The sequence below is a fragment of the Taeniopygia guttata genome, chromosome 20 (assembly GCF_048771995.1).
Source record: "Taeniopygia guttata chromosome 20, bTaeGut7.mat, whole genome shotgun sequence".
Lineage (NCBI taxonomy): Eukaryota > Metazoa > Chordata > Aves > Passeriformes > Estrildidae > Taeniopygia > Taeniopygia guttata.
The window spans coordinates 10,992,488-11,016,477 of NC_133045.1; the positions used below are offsets into that span (position 1 = coordinate 10,992,488).

Here is a 23,990-nt window from a genome sequence, read left to right on the forward strand (position 1 = left end):
GCTGTCCCACATCCCTGGCAGCCCCTCCCCACCTGGAATCCCTCATCCCAGCCAAAACTGCAGCAGAGGTGAAGCACCAAGCGCTCTGGAGCAGGGATTGAGCAGTGCCAGGTGGATGGCAAGGCACAGCTCACAGCAGAGACCTGGCTTGGCAGGATCCACAGGAGCATTCCAGGAGCCACACGGAGCTGGCAGGCAGTGGCACCGACCCGTGGATGGAGAACCATTGGCCTCACCTGGCCCTCGAGCTGAATCCTCCTCCCGTGTCGGTGACGAGGCTACGGCGACGGACACCAGCAGCAAGAAACACCAAGTGTGTTTTTATTAATCACTCTGCCTGTGCCCAGGCAGCTTCTGCAGAGGTGCAAAGCCCTGGTGGTGAAATATTCCATCCCGTGGCTTTTCCAAAAGAATCAGGGAAGAATCAAGAGTGCCATGGTAAGGAAGAGAGGCTGCAGGGCCATTCAGGCTCTGTGCCAGGCAGCTGGGAGCAGGGGGCTGTGAGGTTTGCCAAGAGTGCTCAAGAGGAGGGGGATGGCACACGGCAGAAGCAAACCAAGACTTTCATGGTGGCCACACAAGATGACTGAGTTCACAACGATGGAATGGGAATCTGGAAAAGTGTCAGGTGCTGCCAGCCCATGCCTGTGGTGTGACATCCTCACCTTGCTGCTGCCATTAGTGCCATCCCTCTCCTCTGAGGTCCACCCTATTGCCTCCCGGTCTCCTCAAGAACCTTGGGTGAGAGTGAATTTGCTCTCTGAGCCATGAAAGACAAACTGACCCATTGACTGACCGACCAAGACAAAAAGAAAGATCTCACCCTTGGTAGTTAATAACATCCTGGTAATGCTGAAGTCCCCTCGGGCAGACTTTTACCATATTCCACTTCATACAAGACACATTTCAAATGCTCATTAATTTACAGAAATTGCATTTTATAGAAAATATGATACAATGAAATATAAAATGCAGTAGGAGCATTTCAAAAATCTATAGAGACGATCTTGCAGCCCAGTTTACCCTCTGAAAGGCGCCCACTCATCACCCCAAGCTCTCGTCCTCTCATTCTCGCTCTCGTGTGCACGCGCTCGCTCCCCCCGCCTCCCCCCCTTTAACTTTTAGCATTCAACTTGAGAATCAATAGAGATATCAAAAAAAGCGTGATTATCCCCTGGACAATCACCTTCCAATACTGTGCACATTCTTGGATTTAAAGGAAAATATATCTAAGCACTTTTACAAGTTTTAGCGAACCCACTGCAAAATCGTCTGCAGAATATAAAACACAGGTAATCCAAGATTTCATAGCACATTAATTAAGTGGCTCATAATCCATTAAATGTGGTTTATATTACACATCCATGCAGTCTAAATCATTTTACAAACATTAGACATAAACCCACTAGTCCAAATCAGTAAAGGAAAAATGTAATAAAAAAAGCTAATAACTATTTGTTATTGGTTAAACTGACCCTACATATAAACTAGGTAGTTTGCTACCATTTATAATACTGATGTTGAATTATGCCTGGATGCTGCAAAACCTCTTGCTTACTTGGCAATGCTTGAGCATATTAACCACAAGATACTTAACAGGCCCTCGTTGCACTTCTTCTCCAAAAAAACACATTTACAACAGATAGCAGCGCCTACCCATCGAATAGAAAGGACACACATTAGCTGAGTTACACGATGTTGTTGAGCTTTGGCTACTAATGCTCCAAGGCATTAATGTGGTACTAGACTAACTCCATACTTAGGGATGGGAAAAGTGTGGGTAACCTGTCCCTGTCCTTGGCACTGCCTCGGCCGCGAGCGCCGCCGCACAAACCCTGCCTCAGCCCGGGAGAGCAGCACCAGTGCTGGGCATCCTCAGGGATGGGGGACACCAGGAGCACCTCCTCACTGGGGCTGGGCATCCTCAGGGGTGGGGGACACCAGCACCAGCACCACCTCCTCACTGGGGCTGGGCATCCTCATGGATGGGGGACACCAGACCACCTCCTCACTGGTGCTGGGCATCCTCATGGATGGTGGACACCAGCACCACCTCCTCACCAGTGCTGGGCATCCTCAGGGATGGGGGACACCAGCACCACCTCCTCACCCTGCCGGCGTGTCCGTCGCTCACGAGGTCGTGGGAGCCAAAACGCGGCGGTAGCAGAAAAACAAAGAGATGGGCCTTTGGTCATGTCACCATTTACTTTGTAGGGTTTAGGCAAGGGCTGTCGGAGATTTCTGTTGCAATAACCAAAGGCTTTATCAATGCTATAGTTCTATGCAGCTACATTGAGTGTGACCAGGGGCCAGCAGAGCCCGCTGGTCGGTATTTTGCATCTGATAACACTGAATTATATACAACATGATGACTAGTTCACCACCTGCTGAGGCTTAAAGATGGCTGTTAAGATTTTGACTCAAAACATCTCCCCCCCTCCCCACCCCCCATCTTCTTCCACCCCAGAATGAGTCACCCCCTTAAAAAAAAATACAACAAAACAAAACAAAACAAAAAAAGGCAAAAAAGAAACAATCTCCACAGTTCCTTTTTGTTAACTCCTTCCCAGCTAGAACTGGCTTAGGGTCACAGGGAGTGCTGCCCAGGATGGTTGTATGTTTGTTTTCATCACTCCTGAGATTGAAGGGAATCTGACACATGCACCAAAAGGCACTTTCAAATATATATATATATATATATATTTTAAAAACAGTGCTTCTGTTCTAAGAAATTCAAGTTAAGACAGAGTGCCTTTCACTCTCTTTAGTCATAAAGCAGGTAAACGAGCAATATCCCAGCTGACATTATAAAAAACAGAAAAAAAACCCAAAAAGAAACCTGCAGCAGAGACAAGTGTTCATGCGAGACAGCTCGATATTCTAGGAAAAAAAATACAACAGAAAAAAAGAAAGAAAAAAAAAAAGAAACCTCCTATATCACCACTAAAAATAACAATACAGTCAGCAGGGGATATTAATTAAAAAAGCTGCCACATCTGTACAGTTCTTGCTCCTGCATCGGCTCTTTTCATTAACGTTGTCTGTGGGTTTGTTGGTTTTTTATTTTTTTTTTTGTTTCCTATATTTTTTTATCCTTCTTCTCTTTTTTTTTTTTTTAATTTTTTTGTCATTTTTTTTGTAATAAGATGAGGTCAGTTTAATCTTCCTCTCCTCCCCCGTACATGTCCGCCAGTTTCTTGAACCTGGGCCCCCAGTCGTTCAGGTAGTCGTAGTCCTGGTCCCCGGAGCTGGAGGAGTTGAGGGAGCTGACGGAGCCGGCGGTGGAGCCGCTGCCCTCGTAGTCAAAGACGAGCAGGGAGTCGTAGGGGGGGGCTGTGGGGTCGTTGTCTGCTGCACGCAGGCCCTGGGGGGGGAACACACAGTCTTAGTGCCCACCATGGGGTTTGAGGGGGGTCTGGGCTGGGGGGATGTTTGGGATCCCCACAGCAACGCTAAAAGGGAAAAATTATCGTCCTGAGGCTTCCTGAACGCACCTCCATGTAGAGACCTTTCCCAACAAAAAACCCAATAACTCCCAGTGTCCCTAAAAATAGTTGTTATTTCCAATTGTTTATTTCCTATGATCCATTTCTGGATCTGGAAATCTTTCTGTCCTGGCCAGCATGCCATTGCTGGGGTTGCCTGTTGAGATTTCCAGCTTAGCCAATGAAAGAAAAACCAGCACCCTTCCTCTCCCACCAATATTTTAATTCTGATGATTTTCATTCCTTTAGGAAAACAAAATTAAAAAAAAAAAAATCACTCATGGCAAAATTCTGCAATTAGGACAGACGTGGGGTGTGGATCCTGGGCAGAGGGCTGGAGAGCATTGCTGCTCCTGTGCAGTGTGGGCAGCAGCGTAGGCAGGCCATGGAAATGGCCTCGGGATATGGAGAAAAAGAATTGCTTTGCTGCAGAGCCCAGCGTCAGGAAAAGCCGGGTGGAATAGCCCTGCAATAAAGCAAATGTTCCACATTCCCACCTTCAGAAGCCCAGGCCTCAGCGTGGGGAGATGGAACTGGTTTCAGCAGCAGGGGCGTGTGTAAGGACAGCGAGTCTTCACAAGCACAAATGTGTGTAAATGTGAGTGAAGGATGGGCAAAGGGACAAAGAAAGAAGGGATTTCAGTGATTAAAATGAGAAAGTCACAGCAGGAAATGCATGTAATAATAGAATTAAATGGCTGTAACATTTATTTTTCTGGCTTAGGAAATGGATGGTGTGCTTTGTCTCGGAGGAAATAATGCATTGATTGGTTTGTAACCACTCAATCACTCAAAACTAAAAATGAGATAAGAAATACCAAATGGATAGATATTTGTACAGGCAGATAGAGGAGCAGTAATCTAACATAAAATAAAGAAACCCTCTCTGATCTGAGTCTCTCTGTGCTGCAAACTCTTTGAGGCTTTACACCAAACAGAGTTTACACAGGAAGATACAAACTGCTGAAATAATTACAAGTGCAGGAGCCACAAATGGCTCATTCTGCCTGGGTTCTGAAAAGCATGGTGTTTGTGACACCCACAAGACAATAATCTTGGGCTTTTTGCTGGTCAATGCCTCCATTAGGCCAAACCCTGCACCCTTTGCTCATACCACTCCTTCCCCTGGTTGGCATCAGATTTCTGCCCTGAGCAGTTGCACTGCTTGGTCCATGCAGTCAGGGAAACCTGACTTTAGCTGGCTGCTCAAGCTTTGAAGATGTGACACAGGACCCCCTACAGAACATACCTCATTAATAAAATCACCAATATCCCCTGGATGTGGGATTACTGGTCTTATAGGATACTGTGGTTCAGCACCAATAGGTCTTTCATCCACCCTTCTGACTCCAGGTGTCTTGTTCAGCACGTGATCCATGGTCTCTGGCTGCTGGAGCTGGCTTAAATCGTAATCCTGTGACAAATGGGAAGGCACAGTGTGAAACTGTGAGCTTTTCATTCACATTACCTGCTCACTCCATGTGCAAACAAGTCAAGGGCTCTAATTCTGTTTCAGCTGAAGTTTGATGGCAAATCTTATCCCTGGGTATGTAGCACCTCCATCTGAATTACAGATGAACCTGACCTCTGAGGAGCTCATAAAATTGACCTCCTAAGAGTGTATCTTATAAGTTAAATTAAATATTTAAATACTTTCTGAATATTTCACATAGTGTCTAAATATTTGGGACAAAAGCCTGCCTTTTGTTTGCACGTGCATAGGTGTACACATAACATTTTTGAGAAAATACACAATATAATGTAGAGACACAGAGTTAGTAGACATATTATTGCAATTACATTTCTACAGAAGTAAAAACATTAAAATGTGTATTGCATTTATGCATGGAGACCTTTCAAAGTAATTATGTTCTTTTTGCTTGCGAAAAATCCCAACAGAATAGGTTTCTATCATGAAATGAGAACCAGGTAATATTTCATTAAAAATACATTCATGTAGGTAATGGTGTTTTGCTGCTTATCCTTTGCTGTTATTTTTAACGAATCCTTCCTAAAATATTTAAGCCTAGTGTAGTTGCCTGAAACCAGATACTTCAGCTACTTGGAATGCTTAGAACAGTGCTTTGTTCTACCAGGAACACAATCCTTGTGCTCAAATGGGATGATGGAATCTCCAGGAGCAATATTTATAAATAACTTGACAGCGACGGGAAAAAAAAGCAATGTTAATTGTGAGGATTTTTCTGTGGAGTAAGAACTTTTCAAGGTCTGGGTAAACTCCTGCCTCAGAGTTTTCCATGGCAGCTCTCACCAGGCTCACCCGCTCACCACTGGGACCTCCACGGCAGGATGTGCTGCAGTGGTTTTGGGGGATCCCTAAGCACTGACCTGGAACCATGCAGTCCAGTTCAACGAGCAAAAATAAAGCCATTAAACAATGTACAGTGACATAATCTGCATGAACATTGTATTTGAGAGTGCCCTGGCCTCTTTACTCATGTTTGGTAGGAGTAAAAAACTGGTGACTTCAACATGAGTGACAAAACTTTGCTATTTTTAGCTGAGGAATTGGACACATAGCAGTGGAAAAGCACATCCCAGGAGTGCAGGCCAGGGAAGTTTTCATGCAATATCAGCACTGGTGTCTGTAGGAAGAGGCACTGCAGGAAAGCTGACGTGTTGAGGCAGCCTGTGGCTCAGGGCTCTGTCACCCAGCACAGCTTTGCTCCTGTGTGCTGCGTGGTGAAAGAGAAAATCCCCAAATCTCTTTAGACATTTCTCACAAACCATGTCCAGAAATTAAAAGAAATTAAAGGCACATTAGAGACGATTAAGGAAAGCCCAGAGAAGATCAAGCAAGCCAAGGCAAGAGACTGCAGGCACAGGGCTGGGCAGGGCAGTAGCTACTGGTTGGTTTTATGAAGATCTCTGGTAAAATATACAATTTTAATGACTTAAATAACAAAAATATGGTTTGAACATGAGTGTCAATGGAGTGATTTATAGTCCTTCCACAGGAAGATGCCTAGGGGGTAGAAAAATCCCTGTGGCACTGGCTACCTGGCATTGTCCTGTTTACACAGGAGCGTGTCCCAGTACTATCCTGAATGTCCTGGACCTGCTGTCCCTCCACCCCACCAAGAAAGCCAATAAAGCTGCCTGGTCATAAATAAAGGAACACAACCCTTTACATGTATTTTATGAAAAATAATGTGATTTCTGCCTTTTGTTGGGAGTACAGATTGCACAGCTTCTCCTTGGCCACAGGTCAGGGGCTCTCCTCACCTGATCCTCCTCTCCACCTCCCTCTTCGTCGTACTTGAGGATGTTGTCCCGGACGTCGTCCTCGGGGTCGATGAGGAGCTGCTTGGTGTGGCGCTCCTTCTCCCGCCGCTTCATCCACACCACGAAGAGCAGAACCATGGCTGCAACGGGGAGGAAGCTGGGTGAGCTGCTGGGGACCTCCTGCAGCACGCCAGGCTGAGGTGTCCTAACACATCACCTACCCTCACCCACTGCAGAGAACCTCACTGGCTGCTGGAATAAAATGTTAACCTATTGCATGGTCTAAATTTTAAAGGAGAGATCAGTGAGAGCTGTAAATACTGTGTCGCATTCTCACTACAAACATTTCTTTAGGATCCATCACAGAACTGATTGAGCTGATATTAATGAGGACTAAAACACACAGTCAAAGTAGAAGAAACCAGGAAGTGTGAAAACTGCAGCTCTCTGAAAATATTTGATCTGAATCCGGAGTTTTCAGGATTAGATTTCCACCTTTTTATTTGGGGACATAAAGATGAAGGGAAGAGAGCTGCAGAGAAGGAAGCAGGTGCAGATCCCCAACCTTTGTGCACAAGGGGCTGTTCCAGCAGTGTGGCACAGGTTCAGCCCATTCAGATCATGAGCCCTGACTGTGACAGTCTCTGCTGTTTTCTGCAGTTGGCCAGGCAAGACTGATCTGGATGCACAACACTGAGTCCTGTAATCCAATTTGGCCTCCCTCAAATTCTTCTTTGGTCCATGAGGGAGGCTCTTTAGACTTCTGAGATCAGATTAGCCAGGACATTAGCACATGCATTTGGCCATCGACTTGGAAAGCAAATCTCAGATCATCTGAAATCCTTTTGGAGAGCAGGGCTAGCTTTGCAGAACGAGGGAGAGCGAATCTGGTAGCACAGAGCCAAGCTCCTCAGGCATCAGCATTTGCATGCCAGGCTTGGCTAGTCTCTCTCAGCACAGTAACAGGGAGAGATGAGCAGTTCTTGAACCATGATGAATTTTTCTCTTCTTAAACAACTTTACCCACAGGGAACACTGGCTCACTGCTCCACAACCTCGCCCTTCCAAGGGACACCCGTGTCCCAGGGGCTGTGTGCTCCCTGTGAATTACTGCATGCAAGATTATCTGGGAACTCAAGTCGCCACTGACATAAGGCAGCCAGATCTTGTCTTCTTCAAGAATGTGTTAATACGTTCGTTTTCATTCTCAGACTCAGTAGCAGCAAATAATGCCCTGAAGAATGAAAATTCAGTCTGGGCAGCTGCTGCAGTCTCACCTCCCACTGCTCTCCCCTCTGTTCTCCATGCAAGCCCCACACTGAGCTGCAACGGTGGCAATTTGCAGAAGGGAGCAATGGATGGACAGTGGAGGTGGGAACAAGTGTCCCAGGCTCATTTCACCTGGGTCAACCCTCAACTGTGCCAAACTAACACGAGCAAACTCAGGCAGGATGTGAGATCCCAGAGTTTGGGGTTTTAGCTGAGACCAGACCCTGGGGAAATAGATGGGCTGTCCAGCTTGCAGGAGGAGGTGGTTAGGAGGATCCACATTTTTCCTCCCAGCAACAAAGTGTTTATACCCAACAGGAATTCAGTGAAGGGATTGAAGAGGACGGGACAGCTAATTACTGCCATTGTGTGCCACTGGCATATCCCTGCCTGCCAGCTAACAGAATTGTTTTCAGATAGTTCAGCATTTCTTTAATGCTTATCCCAGATCTATTCAATAAAGAAAAAAAGAAAAGGAAAGAAAATGTAACTCTCATCTGTAATATAAAACCTCAGCTATTTAGCAGACTATTGAAGTCCTTTTTTCATTGCTCCTTTTCAAGTCTCTCACAACAAGATACCTGACTGGTCCACAAAGACAATATTATAATGGTTACTGGGGTTTATCTTTTTATTTCCCTTTTTTTTTTTTTTTTTTTTTTTCCAAATGATGCTTTTTCATGCACTTGTGGAAAAAACGGTGCCATTAATGCCTTTACAGCTACCTTGGAAAAAAAGCCACCTTCAAAGTGTCAATGGTGGATGTAGTGCACTCTCCTTCCTTTTATTCACTCTGCAGAATGGGAAGTGCTATTACTGCTGTTAGAACCATTTTCGCTCTGCATGTAGTTTTCCCTGAAATCTATTGTCTTCACCTTTCACAATTTTTTACTGCATTGCTCTTCTAAATGTGTTATTTGTGCACCTAATACATCAGGTAGCAAGAAGAAGAAAAAAAACCCTTTGAGCAAAGGTAAAGGTATAAACTTCCTTCACAGGAGCAATCTCGGATCTGCCCCCTTGTTTCTTCTTCCTTTTAAAGTCATCCAACTTTGACCTGCTGACTCTAAAATGGACAGATAGCACAAGAAAATCGCTCTTCTGCCGTTTTCTAGGCTATTGTTTAGAAGTCATGATATGAAGCAGATAGAAAGGAGGCAAAACACTGGAAGGATGTAACTGTAAAACTGCTCATTGCAAATTACATTTTTCATCACTGATACAGTGCTTTGCAGCTCTCCAAGATAAAAAAAAAAAGTCAATTAGAATTACAATGAATGTAAAAATAAGCTTTTGTAATAAAACCCGTAATTTAAAATGGGATAATGTATCTGAAAATGGAAAGAGGAATCTCTTAAATCAAATGTCCTTCAGCTGAAGTTAATTTCAGTCAATAGGATTTTCAACCGTTTTAAATTGTATTTTAGCACTGGATTTATACAAGAGCAGCAAAAAGAAGACCTGTGCTTAATCACTTCTGTGGCTCCAGTGCAAACTTTGAGCCCAGAGGCAGCAGCAAACCTGCACAGCAAAAGGAGTTGAGGCTGATGAACACCTTCATCTTCATCGGGGCGCTGAATAACCACTGTGGCTGGAGGGAGCAGCCAAAACTGGGAATGTGGGGCAGCAACTGGGCACAGGGATGCTCCATCAGCTCAGCTGGGCTGGGACAGGAGCAGGGGCTGCACAAACACCCAGTTCCTTCCTCACTCTCCATCCTGATCCAGCAGATCAATTACACACCAATGCATTCCCAGCACCAGCCCAGGATGTGGGGGGATGTCCAGGGATGTCCCATTCTCCTGCTGTACCATGTCATGTCTCCATTAGGTGACACTTGGAGCATACTGCTCAGTCTGCTCTCTGTTAAAACACACTGGGAGTAAATATTAAATGTGATTTAGCACCATAACTCCCATTAGCTTTAATGAGAGTTCCATGGATTCATCCTGTGTTTCTGGATTAATATTTACCTCATTGTTCATTTCAGCACTTGCTTTTATCCATTCCTACTGTGCCAACTCCTGCTTGAAGTTATAATGATATAAGTTTAACTTTTTAAGTGGGTGCACACATGGTTATTGGTAATGCTCTTGGAAGCCTGGGACTGACAGCACTCCTGGGCAAAAGGGATAGTTTTGCCTTGAGGAAAGGGATGGCCAGTTCTTCTCTGTGATGTATCCCCAGTCCTCCATCATTTCTGACAAACTGGGACTCCTTCCTCTAAAGAACTCATAATCCCCCCAATCTGAGGTCATTTTAAAAGCAATGGGAATAACTACCATTCTTCTTTTCCTTGGAAGGACCAGAAAAACACAGTTCTGCACTGGCTCTGCAAGGGACTAGCCAGACTCTCATATCCAGTGTATCTGGTACTGAGAACCAGCATATCCACAGCCACCAGACATGAGAGCTGTGGGAGAATCTGACTGATAAATTTGGAAGAAGCCTTCAACCTCTTCCTGCAAAATGTGGACGATCCTATCACACTCACTACTTACAAGCTGTTGTCAGGTGTAATAATGTTTGCAAAGCTACTGTAAGTCTTAGAAAGACAGGTCTGACACGGGCAGAGCTCATTTTGCTGATGCTGCAGTGAAGGAGGTTTGAATGCAGATGTGTGAACCTCCTCCATAGCCCAAGCTCAGGGACCTGCCCTCTGCATAGAGCTTGAAAAATACAAGCTATAGGAAAGAACAACGGGGAAGCATGAAGGAGGGTAGATTTAGAGCAGATTTTGGGAAGAAATTCATTACTGTGAGGGTGTGGCACAGGGTGCCCAGAGAAGTTGTTGCTGTCCCATCCCTGGAAATGTCCACGGCCAGGTTGGATGGGGCTTGGAGCAACCCAGGATAGTGGAAGGTGTCCCTGCCTGTGGCAGGAGGGCTGGAACCAGATGAAATTTAAGGTCTCTCCCAACCCAAGGCAGTCTGTGGTTTTAGGCCAGGCCCTGTGGTACTCACTCAGGAGGATGATGATGCAGATCAGGATGGCAATGATGGCCCCCGTGCCCAGCCCCGCAGCAGCCACGGCCCCGATGGTGGTGCAGTCGCCGTTCTCGTCACACGGGCACACCTTCACCTTGATGACAGAGGTGTTGTACAAGGGGGGGTTTCCTGAGTCTGTCACGATGATGGGCACATCGTACACTCCTGCTTCCAGGTACATGATCCGCAAACTGAGCTGGGCATAGTCCCCTGGAGACCAAGACAGACAGACAGACAGATGACAGACATTGGTAGAGCCTTGCAGCCACATTTGTGCAGGCTTCTTTGCTAGAGCCCTCTTCTGAGCCCTGCAGAAGAGGTTAGCAACAACAGACCAGGGCAGGACAGCTTCAGACCTCTGCCACAACATCTGCCCAACAAGCATCCTGTGCTTTGTGAAGTACTGTGTGCTCTCACTGCTGCACTCAACTACCTGCATGCCATTTGCAAATCCATGTGCACCTGTTCAAAATGGCATCAAACACAAACAGGAGCACATGGATAATGCTTCCTGAGGCTGGGCTGTCCCTGGCCACATGTGCAGGTTCTGTACTCACTCACCCTGAAGATTTTGGGAGCTCACTGATGACAGGCACAGCCAGGTAATCCCGTTGTGACTGAGCCCTGAGCTGTGAGGACACGAGCTGTTGCCCCTGGTCTAGTACCTTCTGCCAGACCTCAGCGAGAGGGACCAGCATTGAAGCCAAAACCAGCCCACAACTCCACGCTATTTTCCATCCTCTGCTGAAACTGCCAATAAGCAGAGCAATTAGGGCCATTTGTGGTTGCACGCTGCAATATAAAAATCCTTCACATACTGGTAATCTTCACACTTACCTAGCCCTCCTGGTTCCGTGGTAAATTAAAAGGCTGCCTTTATGCAATTATGGTCAGAGAAATGAACATTGATCCTGATTGTGGCTTATGACAATTACACTGGAGGAACATAAGGAAGACTGATAATAGCTTTTTTCCCCTTGGCCATTATGGATGATTTATACTCTGTTCACTACTGATAACTGTTCATAATTATGAACTGCATTAAAAAAAGCCAAGTGCCAAGGCTCTCAGAGTTATGCTGCAGGTCTGATACAAATCACTTCTGATTAACTGTCTTGTCTATAATGTCAGCCGTAATGTGCTTTAAAAAATAAAAATCGGATTAAAAAAAGTGAGGAAGTTTTGAAGTTGGAAGCCACACGTGCAGCTCGTTAGTGAAGCAGAGCCCAAATGTGCTCGGGATTGCCTGCCCCATTTACCATTGAGCCGTGTGATGGTCCAGTTCTTCCTCACTGCAGATGGCACACTTGGCAGCTCGAAGACGAAGGGCCCCACGTTTGGATCGATGTCAGCGTCCGCGGCCGTGATGTTGATGACATTGAGGTTTGGCTTCTCACAGATCTGCGCCTCCTTGGGCAGCAGCTCCGGGGCGTTGTCGTTGATGTCGATCAGGTAGATCTGCAGAGTGCCCGTGCCGCTGGCAGGGGGAATTCCTGCACGGGACACAGGGACCTGTGAGCACCGCCTGGGAAGCAGCAGGATGGGCAACACCACAGACCAGCCCCTCTCTGCCTCACAGTTCCAATAAACCAGGATTTCACCTTCCCTCCCTGGAGTTTATTAGGGACATACTGTGCTTTCATGGTCCCTTGCTTTACGCGGTATAAAACTTCCCCAAGCCTCCTAATGTTGCTGTTTTTCACTCCTGCAGAACAGGAGGTTGAGCTCTGCAGATCTGTAGCCTGCAGCAGTGCCCCTAGTCAAACTAAAACTGCAAGCAGGTGATGCCAAGCTGCTCCTGCAAATCTTGGTAATGGCTGTTTTGAAGAAGAAAATACATTAGAAAGAGAGCTGACAAGAGGAAGAAGAGGGCTTGGAGGGGAGAAAAATCTCCATAGTGTAACCCATTGGTCAGCATTTATTCTAGCACTTGCTGGCCAGTTTTCAGCTTTGCAGATCATTACTCTGCTTCAAAGAAAGCCCAACTCCTGAGCACATCCCACATCCAGCCCCAGCTTTAGTGGTGAGAGATCCCTGCTTGAAGTCCACAGTATGAGCCATCACCAGACCTCCTGGATGATGCCACTAACCCCCAGCAGCAGTGTTATCTCCCAATACACAATTTCCCATCCTCTCCATGTCTGTCCCAACCAGCAGGGATGTCACAGCACAACAGTCCTGGTCCTCCACCCCTTCTTGATGGAGAGCCACCTTTGTCAGACTAATGACTACTCACACAAAGTAGTATCCCTGGCAGGAGAGAACAGCCTTCCCAGAAATGGCACAATGTTTTTCATTTCTCTCCCCACACATTTAGCTCTGTGCTGGCTTGCCCTCTGCCTGCCTCTCTTATCTGGCAGCATGGCTTCAGCAATTCTTTTTAAAGTCTGTATTTTCAGTCCTGGCCTTTCCTCCCAGTGCTAGGTACAAAGCCACATAAACCACTTCCCCATCAGGCTTCTGCTTCCACAGACTGTCCTTCCTACATTCCTTTCTCCATGTCTCAAGGGAGCCTCAAAAATTCTGCAGGAGCCCTGGAAATCCTTTTTTCATGGTTCCCACATAAGCTCTTCAATCATGGACTCTCATCCTTTCATCTTGTAAGCATGGGGTAGGTCTCCCTCTAAAACAATGTCTTTTGATCAACCTTGAAAGCTTCTGCAGAGGCAGACAGCCCACCAGGATACCAGGGCTGGACATGAAAACTGACTTTTGGGACCAAGCAAAGTGATTTTACTGCTTTCACATTACCCAGAGTATCTTCTGGGATAAAAGTGCTGTAACCTGAGACAGACTGAACACAAACCCTCGGTCCTGAGAGGCACTAACTGGAACGTGGCTGAAATAACCTGCAATTGCTGCACCTACAAATGCACTTTTGTTGGGCCATTGAGTATTGTTGGGATCCAAGTCCTGGTATTCTTGTTTCTTTGTGTCCCTGAGTGCAGTTCCGGGGCAGTTTTAGGAGCAATGAAAAGTAAACAATTATTTAAATGGCCAAGTCCTATAAATTTCACGTTATTTCAGCTGTCTCATATGGAGAGAGCAAGGACATGGAACAGCTACTGATGTGCAATGAAGGATCCTTGGACTACATCCTCAGAGATGAGGACTAAAATACCACCTCTGATTCCAGTGGAGAAGCTGGTCTGATCCCTGAAATTAAGACTGAAATATTAATAACAAAAGGAAGAAGACAATACAACTTCTGCATCTACATTTAATGGTTGAATTCTCCATCACTGCTTTTTTCACAGGGCCAGTGTCTGCATACCCACAGCAAGGTAGAAGCCCAGGTTTTCAAGCTCAGCTCTTTGTTTCATGAAACCTGCTGGAATATGACACACTTAAGCTCTCAGCTTCCCTGGGAGATTGGCTGAAATTGGCTGAGGGGTTCAAACACTGGCAGGCTCCACTCTTGTGCAGACACAAGTGTGATCCAAGGGACTCTCTCCTCAGAAACCAGGTCAAAACCGTGCTCTTGATTAGGACTCCCTTTTTAGCCCTCCTTACATTGCAGCTAAGACTTTTCTTAAAGACAGGATCTCCACACTGGAGCCCAGGAGAGAAAGAGAGCACGTCCAAGGAGTACTGGCTAAACTTCTTTTTTATCACGTACTGAGACCAGCAAAAAGAACTTCAAGGAAAGAAGATGCTGCTGCTTCTTCAAGAAAGAGAGAAAAATCCCCAGCAAAACCCTTGACCCAAAGCTTTTCTTTGATGCTGGAGAACCTGGAACTTGGGAGCAATGTGGTAAGAGTCTATTAGCCTAGATGAAACTTTAGCTGTTATCCTAAGCACTCTAGACAGAATTTTAAATAAGGTGTTGCTTTATGTGCATTTTAATGGCTGCAATATACCAGTGATAGATTTTAATTTTTCAGAATAAGGAGATTTATCTAGGGCCTCACTTTCTGAGCTGCTGAATGATGGATGTGGAGGTGCTGATGCACTGCTGCATCAGCACCACAGCCAGGGAAAGGGGTTAACTCCACATCACGTTGCTCCAAGTGCCTGAATTTGCAAGGTCAGATGGTGAGGATTAGTTTGATAGGTTCAAACTCTACCACTGCATCTGTGAACAGCCTTGGCCTACTCATTTGACCTGTTTTGCCCTGTGGTTTTCCAGATGAACACCACTAGACCCATTTGAGAATATTTTAAATTTTCCTGTCCTGGTTGCCTTCATGGAGAGGAAGCTCAGGATGGGGCTGTGGGGTGAGTCCTACCACTCATGGTGCAAAGAAGGGGCAAAATGCACTTCTTGGTACATCTCCTCAGCTCTGAAACTCTTCCATGAGATTCCCTCACCCCTGTGACCTGGGATGCAATGACTGAAGTGATGCATGGAACCCCAGAGGGAGGAACTTTTCCTTAGCCCTGCAACCACCACCGAATCTGCTCATAATGACCACGGCACCTCCAGCCTGAGGGATCACAGAGGCACTGCCCTGAAAGTACCTGCAGAGTATGAGCAATATATTTAGGTGCTCACAGCCAAGCCTAGGCTGAGCTGTGCTGCTGAAGCCGGGCTCTGGTTTGAGTGCTCAGCACCCTGCAGCAGGAAATGAGGGTGGGTGAGGGGGAGGAAGACCGTCTCCTTGTCCTGGGAAAGTCCTGAACCTTTTCCAGATGGAGGAACTGAGGAATGAAATACCAGCATGGTCACATTTGGGTGTGGTTATCAAAACTCACCAGTTCCTCCTACCCAGGATTAGGAAGAGAAAAGCAGGCCAGCAGCACTGGGCCACTCGAGCAAGGCCAGCACAGAAGCTCTCAGTGCCGACTGCACCAAAACCACCGAGTGATCTCCAAAGAGAAGAGCAAACAGAACTTCTCCAGGAGATCTGACTGGCCTGAGTGGCTTTGGTAATAAGCACAGCAGCACCCAGATGATTTGATGATGGCTGCACATTTCAGGAAGGCAGTGGCCAGAAAGAACCCAGCTCCAGTGACAGACACACCTTTTATGAATGCCACCACAGTTCAACAGATGGGCTTATTTTTAACACCTTCCTGCCATCCCATAAAATTATTTCTGGCTTCCTGATGGAAGGGTTGCTGAATGCTCTGATCAGTGCCTTTGGGAGGATTACCAGGATGGGTGTGCTCGGCAGCCCCTGGAGAGCACATCCCTTTGACACTTTTTTATGTCCAGGCTACACCACTACACTGAACTCCCCAAATCAATTTTCCATTTGTCCTCCCTTTCCCTTAATAACACTCTCCATATACTGTGCACATTTAATTTACTCCAGCAATTTCCCGTCCCACTTTCACATTTTTGACCATAAAAACCTGGGAAAAAGATAACTTATACTGACAACTCTGTCAGGGCATCATTTCTCTTAATGCATCACATTAGAGTCTTATTGAAGCATGAACAATGTGAAGCCTGGGCTCACCGTTGTCAGCCGCCAAGAATGTGGCCTCGTAGACATTATTCTTAATGTAGTCTGACTCTCGATCAAGGACAGCAGCAGTAGTGATCTGACCATTTGTGGCATTAATGTTCAGCCAGTTTGCAGGATCTGACAGCTTGGAGTATCTACAGAGAAAGGAAATAAATACATGGCAGTCTTTTCACTGACATATCCTTAATATTGCTTGAAATACGTTTTTTTCTGGACTCCTGACCTGTGATTCAAAGGACCTTTGGATAACTGGTTTTGTTGACAAACACAATGCTAATTGAGTATCCGGTGTTTGACCTTTACAATTATTCAATTTTTCAATTACTTTAGTTTTAAAGGTTCTTCTTTCCGCTAAGTGCCACTTACATGCCAGTTTCCTGCTGCTGGGAGAGGACATTTCCTGAGGTCTCTGCAGCTGAGCAGAAACAGGGACCACTGCATTCATATGCCTGAATTAGAGGATGGATTCCTGCTTTTTTCCTGCTCCTGACTTGCCCTTCTGAAAGCAAGTTTCAAAAGTCAAAGATATTCCTGTTTACTGCCCACCACTAATAAACAACAGCTTTGGAATACCACACTGCCAGAGTCACCTCCCAACTACTCAGCCAATTCACAGCTGTTGTCTATTCATGTCCCATGAAACCAGCTGAGAACATGGGTTTTTTGGGAAAACTTTTCCCATGTTCTCCAGATCAGTGTGTTCAGTTCATCCTTCTCACTCGCTCATTTTCTTGCTTTTCTGCCTCCCAGTTTTGTACTGTTGGAAGTGAGATGGACCATAACTATCCAACTGGAAGCATATAAATGGCCAGACTATAAATTACTGAAATAAGCAAAGAGAAGCTGAGCTTGTTTAATGGGTAACTCAGACCTGCTGATAGTTTTATATAATTTCTCATTAGATATGCAGGTGAGAGCATTGCTGGCTTCTGGTGAATATCCCTTTCCAGAATTGGGCTGTTTGAAGCAGAAACTCAAAGGGAAACTTGAGCTGAGTCAATCCATGTGAAGAGAAAAGCAACACACAGCTGCACAAACTCCTGCCAAAGGAAAGAATTACATTTCATGGAGCTAGACTCTTTGGGATGTTTTCATTTCAGTATCACTGCTGTGAGGCTCCTGCCCTTTCTCTGCTAAACGACCAGGAATCCAGTTTCAAAGCTGGCTTTGTGAATGTGTCTGTGGCTAATGAGGATAACCTGAGGTGTGACACTGCCCATGCCAAGCTGTGCATTACTGGAGATGCTCCTGCTTCCTCTTCTTCTATTTGTAAAAACTCTATTTCATCAAAGACTATTTAGAGACTGAAATTTGTATGCGAGGCTCTAGCAGCTGGATCAGCTCTGCAAAGTGCTTATCATGGATCTGTAGGTTTAGCCTTTTGGGTTATCTTTTTTCTTAACTCACCAATGTCAACTGTGAAGTAAAAAAATAAAATACCTTTTTTTTACATCTCACAAAGACAGGACCCCAAAACCACCCCACTGCTCCTTGCAAAGCCTGGGCATTGGCTGTCCTGATGCAAAGGGAGAGAGATTGTACTGGGGTTTGGACATGAGGTGCTGGTGGATGCACAAAATGCATGTCCTGGAAGCCCTAGGAAGAAAAAACTCAAGTAGCTGTTCATACTCGCAGGAAGCCTTAGCAGACCTTACACATGCCCTGAGCAATGACAGGAACAGCAGGAGCTCATTTGGATTACAGATCACCCCCCTCCAGGTTAGAGGGGCTACTCAATCACAAATGAGTTGTTCTCTCCTCTGAAAACCAGCCTTGGTACAGACATCAGGGAAATAAAGACCCTTCAAAGGCCAATATCTCAAAAAGAACATAAGAAAAATGGGCTTGTTAGTTAGGATGGTCTCTTTCCTCCAAAGTCACAATGCCTGTCTAAAGACAACAAGATGAGGCAGTGAATAAACTACCTATTTCTAGACCCGACAGCTCTGTGCCAGGTGAAATATTTCAAACTCTTCCTGACACAAAATGTCACAACTGATGCAAGTTTAAGTGGCCTCAGCCGTGGTCACATCGTACACTCAGGTTTTGTCAAAAACACCACAGCTCTTAGAGACTGAGAGCAAAAAAGAAAACAATTTCTGTGGATGTAAAAGTATCCAAGAGCAGGAAATGCATTTTCTGCCTGCACAGAGGGAGCTGAAATAGTTGTGAAAGTGTCACAAGGACTCATTCTCACCTACGCTTTTCTGCCAATTATTTCCTGCTGGGAAGGCGTGTGAGCCGGGGTCCTGGACCCTGGATTCAGTCCCTGGTCTGCCCAGGTGGGACAAAACAGAGTTAGTGACATCCTCCTGGTCACAGCATGAATTAAAAGTGATCTTAAGCTGCTTGGGTAGAAATCTGACTTTTACAAGGTTAAAATTTTGCCAGCTGAATCCCATTCATAGGGAAAGCAGCTAAGGAGGAGGTTAGGTTAGGCAGGTGTTCTGAATAGAAAGGGAAAGTTGGAGGAAATTGCACCTGCAAGGGGAGCGCTGGTGAGATACAGACCAAGTGCCAATGGCCTGTGAATGGGTGTTTGACTGCTCAGCAACACTGAAAAGTTTGGCACTTTAAAAGCCTGCCCAGCAGCTGTTTGTAACCCCACCAGCCTTGCTCTGAACTAGCCGACAGCTCCTCTTGCACTGCGCTTTTAAGCAAGGTTCAACCTAAATGCTCTGGAAGCAACACAAGGCATGATTAAAAATCCCAGCCATTCCCTTTGAAAACCCAGGCCTAGCCCTTTCTATGCCTCAGTTTCCACCCCATAAAATAGAAATAACAAAGATGGCTTTTTCTAAACCTCTGTGATTATGAAATGCATGAACCACACAGGTCAGTGCACCCTGGGTGAGGCAGAGCCAAAAACTGGGTACAAAGCAGCCCTGACTTTAGTAACAACGCAGCAATCTGCTTCATTTGAAGGTGTGATCTGCCCCACAGCAAGCCAGTAGCACAGGATCCAACTCTGCTCTCCTTGACCCAGCTGCTCAGAGCCTGGCTTACCTGGAGCAGGGGTTTTGTGGGTTTACAGACCTGCAGGACGCTGTGCGAGCGCTCGACTGCAGGTGCCACCCCCTGCCAAGATCTCATTCACATCCCATCGTTTCCAGCCAGTCTGGAAATCAGCTTCCAGCTGCTGGGCTCCCCAAACTCGTGCAGCTGAAGCCCCCAGCTGCAGGGGAGCCCCCAGGCTGCCTGGTGTCCCACCTTACTGCCTGCTGCATGAAGCGATCGGGATCCACCGCCGAAAACGTGGTCAGCACCGTGCCCGTCGGCACCCCTTCCTCCAGCCTGATCAGCTTGTGGTTCGTTGGGAAATACGGGGCTTCGTTGACATCTGTGACCGAAATGGTGACTCCTGCTGTCGACTGGAAGGACATCTGGATGCCACTGGCCAGGGGAGCTTGGTTTGATACCATCACTGTCAGCATGAAAGCTCTGTTCATCTCGTAATCAACTGCCTAAAAGAAACAAACAAGCAGGTGTAGAGCCAAGCAGAGGATAAATTCTACCTTCTGGCTGGAAGCTGCAAGACTAGAAGGCAGATGATATCAAAGTCATAGCCTGATCTTGTTTCCTCCTGAGCTCAGTTCTTTTGAAGGTGTAAATCCAGAGCAACTTCAATCCAGAGGAGAATTTGGCCTCCCAGTTTTTGGAGGGTCAAGTAGTTAAAAAAATTCCACAAAGGAAAAATTGCAAACAGCAGGGAGCATTTGCCCTGTGTTTTGTTCCAATGCTAAGTGGTTTCCAAAAGACAACCTGCCTGTGAGAGTTGAGCATCAAATGAACAAACCCATCTAATGTAACAGGTGGAGCCTGTTCAGAGGGATGGGACAGGCACTTAGCAGTGCTATTAGCACTGAAACTGCTGACTCTGGAACCAGGACAGTCTCTGTGGACTCATGAGCCTGAAGGGCTCTTTATTTCCCCTCTTAAATGAGTTTATAAGCAAAGGTGGAGCTGCCAGGAACAATCCCTGGTCAGGTTAAGCAGGTGGTCCTTCCAGTGGGACCTCTCATCCTCCTGCAAGGCATCTCGTGGTTTCTGGAGGTTGTCTACAGCTCTTACAGCTGGGTTTTGCTGCTGGGAGGCCACAGATCTCTTCTCAACACACACATGAAGACAATGTGCCTGTCCCAGGAGCCAGACAGAGTGAAAAGCCTTTGCTAGCACGACTGACTGAGCCCAGTGTAATAATAGTTTCTAAACCATCCCACTAATTATTATGAGGGAAGTCGCTAATCATCTGCCAGAGAGGCTTGAGTTATGCAGGATCACACCTCTGCTTGTTAAAAACTGCTTTGCCGTGATTTATAAATTTAGAAGCATATCCATCCTCCTTAATACCTTCTCCTGCGCTGAGTCTGCAAAGCACTCACTCAGGGTGTAAAACGCCACAGCTACACCGACTTGGACAGGGATTTACAGCAGCAGGAGCTGCCTGCCACGTCCTGTTTAAAACCCAGTATTGTCAGGAGGGAAATCAAATCATAGGAGCCTACACGAGAGAAACAAATTTCAGGGGCAAAAGGTAAAACAGCGGAATCTCTACTCGATTGAAGTGCAAATGTTCCCGATGCTAAATGGCTTCCTGACAGGCAGGGCCAACATTTAATAAATAAAAGGAAGCATAAAGACTCCCAGTACACCCACCCGTGCTGACTCACGGACTTGTGCTGCATTCAAAACCAATGCATGCTAAAAGTTCCCATTTAAACACTATTCAAGGCCTTGAAACAATTTGACTAATGCATTTCCTCAATTTCTTTTCACACTCCCTCTAATTTATATTCCCCCAGTTTTCTTTTCTTCTTTTTTTTATTTTTTTTTTCATGCTGCTCTGTTTGCTAGGCTGTCCACAGCCACCCTGCCCCTCCCTCCCAAAGGGGCTCAGAGGCAGCTGGGGGCTGAGCAGCTCCATGGGGAATGGTGTGGGCAGCTCCCTGCTGCTGATGCTCAGGACACACTGACCACACACAGCTCTGCTAGGATGTGGCCTGATGTAAAGGAGTGGAGTTCCCCCCCTCCAAAAAAAAATGTAGGGTTGCTCTCTCAGCTTCTTCCTCTTTCTTCTGGTAGCAAGAAAACTTGGGCTGCAGAAAAACCATGCAAGGAGCAGAGCTGGACCAGGATCAGGCACTCCAAAGGCTGTCTAGGAGGCATCAGTGTCACCAAACAGTGTTCACCACACTTCAGTCTGCAAGACAGAGCTGATAGGCTCATTTCTCCTCTGTCCACTGAATCCTATTTCACACAGTTTTGTAAAAAAGAAAAAAAATAAGGTAGAATAAAGTCTGTGCTGTCCTGGCAGTTTGGGCCATTGAACCCCATGGGACAGCAGCCCCTTGCAGCCAGACACTGTCCAGCGTAAGGCAGAACTTCTTTCACACCTTAATAAGCAATTTATACCAGAACTGTTCATGCCTCTGCTCCCTAAAACTGCCTTCCTCTGAGGATAATGGTGCACAGAGCACTCTGTGCTCCTCACACCACACTCCCCCCTTCCACCTCCATGCATCTCACTGGAAATGCTGTACACCGGTCACTTGATGTGGTTTTAGGGACATGGTGGACCTGGCATTGCTAGGTTAACAGCTGGACTTGATGATCCTAGATTTTCTTTGATTCCATGACAGCAGGATCCTGAAAAAGCCCACAGAGCTGCTACATTTGGGACAAGGACATGTGGGACTCTTGCCTACTTTTCACTTTCATGTCCAAGAAGCACTAGACATGAAATGAAAAACCAGCACTTTTGCAGATACTCCTTGCTGGATGGTTGGTGTGTGATCTGGCTGTGGAATATCCCCTGGAGATGCTGCACATCCTCCTCCTTCATGAGCACCTCCGGCCTGGCTGCAGCAGAGCGATGCCGAGGGCTCGCCACGTGTCCTCCTTTTCTCGGGGTACTTTGAACTGAAGTGAACACATTTGAACAAATAATAACTGAAGCTTCAGCAGCATCTCCATTATAAATTCACAGCTCTGATCCATGCAGAGTTTATAATAACATTTTACTTAGCTGGTTGCCACAGGGCAGCCACTGCTGCTCTGGGAGATTGTCTTCAGACTCCGCGGTGTCTCATCTGAGTGGGAAGTTTCCCTCTGCCCTTGATCAAGGCTTTCTTTGAAGATTAGGGTCTTGCACAGTTATGGAAATGGTTTGGAAAGGCAAGAACAGAAATGGGAAATGTTATACTTTTGGTGGTCACACTGGAGCTACAGATGGGTTTTTGCTGAGGGCAGCTGCAAATTGGCCCCCATGAGCATAGTCTGAACTCCAAAGGGAAATCTGGCTTGGAAGGATTTCTGGCCCTCCATTTCAGGCCCCTAAAATGATGGTGAAGTGGTGGAATTCTGCACAGAGCCCCCCTCCCTGTGCTGTTACTGTCACTCCTTTGATTGCAGCAGGAGTCATCTATGAGTGGCTTTGAAGAGCCACATAAAAATCCAGCCATGTACGGTCTGTAAATAATTGGTTCATTACTTGACTTTAATTTTTTACCTGTGTTTTCAACCCACATCAGTGATCAAACCAGCAAGAAACTGCTCCAACACAGCAAAGAACAAGCTCTGACTGGCCACCCAGTCTGATGAGAATACATCCCCCAAACCTTTAAGCATATTCACTTATTAACAGAGAACAAAATATTTCAAAGAAGGTAGAATCCTAAGAGTCTTCCCTTCTTCACCATGAAATTTTAATCACAAGCAATTTCACTCATTCTCCTTGCTGAAAATACACCAAAAAGCCAGATAGAGGTAGGGAACCCTGGTGGCCAGGAGGATCAGGTGAGGTGATGTAGTGAAGACATCCAATGTGATTTCTAGCTCTGAGCTCATCTTGATGAGATCGGATTTTCATGTGGTTCTCTGCTTTGTGATCACTGTGGGTTACACAGCAGTGGAAAATTAACACCAGCATCAATGGTGTCTTGACAAATCTTGCCCTGCTTTTTGCCTGCAAGTTGTGAATAAGGGATGGTTCATTATGCACAAGTCCTTGTGCAGCAGTGTTGATCATGCAAATCCCCTGTTGTTCACTTTGATGTGCCTTTAAACTACAGTCCTGACACTTTGCAATATTAAGAATAAGGGGTCTTCCCCTACTTGCAGTGAAAATGTTGGCATTTTGATTTCAGACTGGCTGCTGATGTCAGTGGAAGTTAAATTTTTGCACTTTTCTTCATTGAATGTTTTCTTTTTAAGCAGAAAATACAGATTTGGATATGTGTATACTTGCACAAATATGTACAACCATATACACGTGTCTAAGCTTGAAGAGGTTTCATAGAAAGAGCAACAAAAAGTGATAAAGAAGAGGACCTTGCTGAAATATCTGGCAGGTAGGATGATGTGTCCTTTGAAGTTTCAGCAGAGCAGCATCTGCAGACACACACACTTAGCCCAAGGGCCAGGGAACAGGACAGGCTCACACGTTCCTGCCAGCGTGACCCCACTGGCATCTCACTGATAACTTGGCTAATAACAAGGAAGCAAGGCTCAACACAGAGCTGTTCTTGAATCATGCTGCTCTTCAGTATTTCTAGCTATATAGTTGATTAAAACTTTTTGTCAGGGAAGGC

General features: G+C 46.0%; 1 protein-coding gene across 4 annotated transcripts in view; it reads right to left on the reverse strand.

Annotated features, from left to right (window-relative positions):
• Positions 1-917: 917 nt before the first annotated feature.
• CDH4 (cadherin 4) overlaps positions 918-23,990 on the reverse strand; it is a 415,526-nt gene continuing 392,453 nt past the window's right edge. For 3 of the 4 annotated variants that reach the window (XM_030289048.4, XM_072917016.1, XM_072917017.1), the window contains 7 exons: positions 19,612-19,865; positions 16,393-16,535; positions 12,247-12,480; positions 10,964-11,197; positions 6,732-6,871; positions 4,735-4,899; positions 918-3,364 (listed from right to left, as the gene is read on the reverse strand). In XM_030289048.4, coding sequence (XP_030144908.2) covers positions 3,158-3,364; positions 4,735-4,899; positions 6,732-6,871; positions 10,964-11,197; positions 12,247-12,480; positions 16,393-16,535; positions 19,612-19,865 — 1,377 coding nt within the window. In that variant the 3' untranslated portion in view covers positions 918-3,157. The remainder of the gene's footprint in view (positions 3,365-4,734; positions 4,900-6,731; positions 6,872-10,963; positions 11,198-12,246; positions 12,481-16,392; positions 16,536-19,611; positions 19,866-23,990) is intronic. The other variant, XR_005982316.2, reaches the window with a different exon arrangement.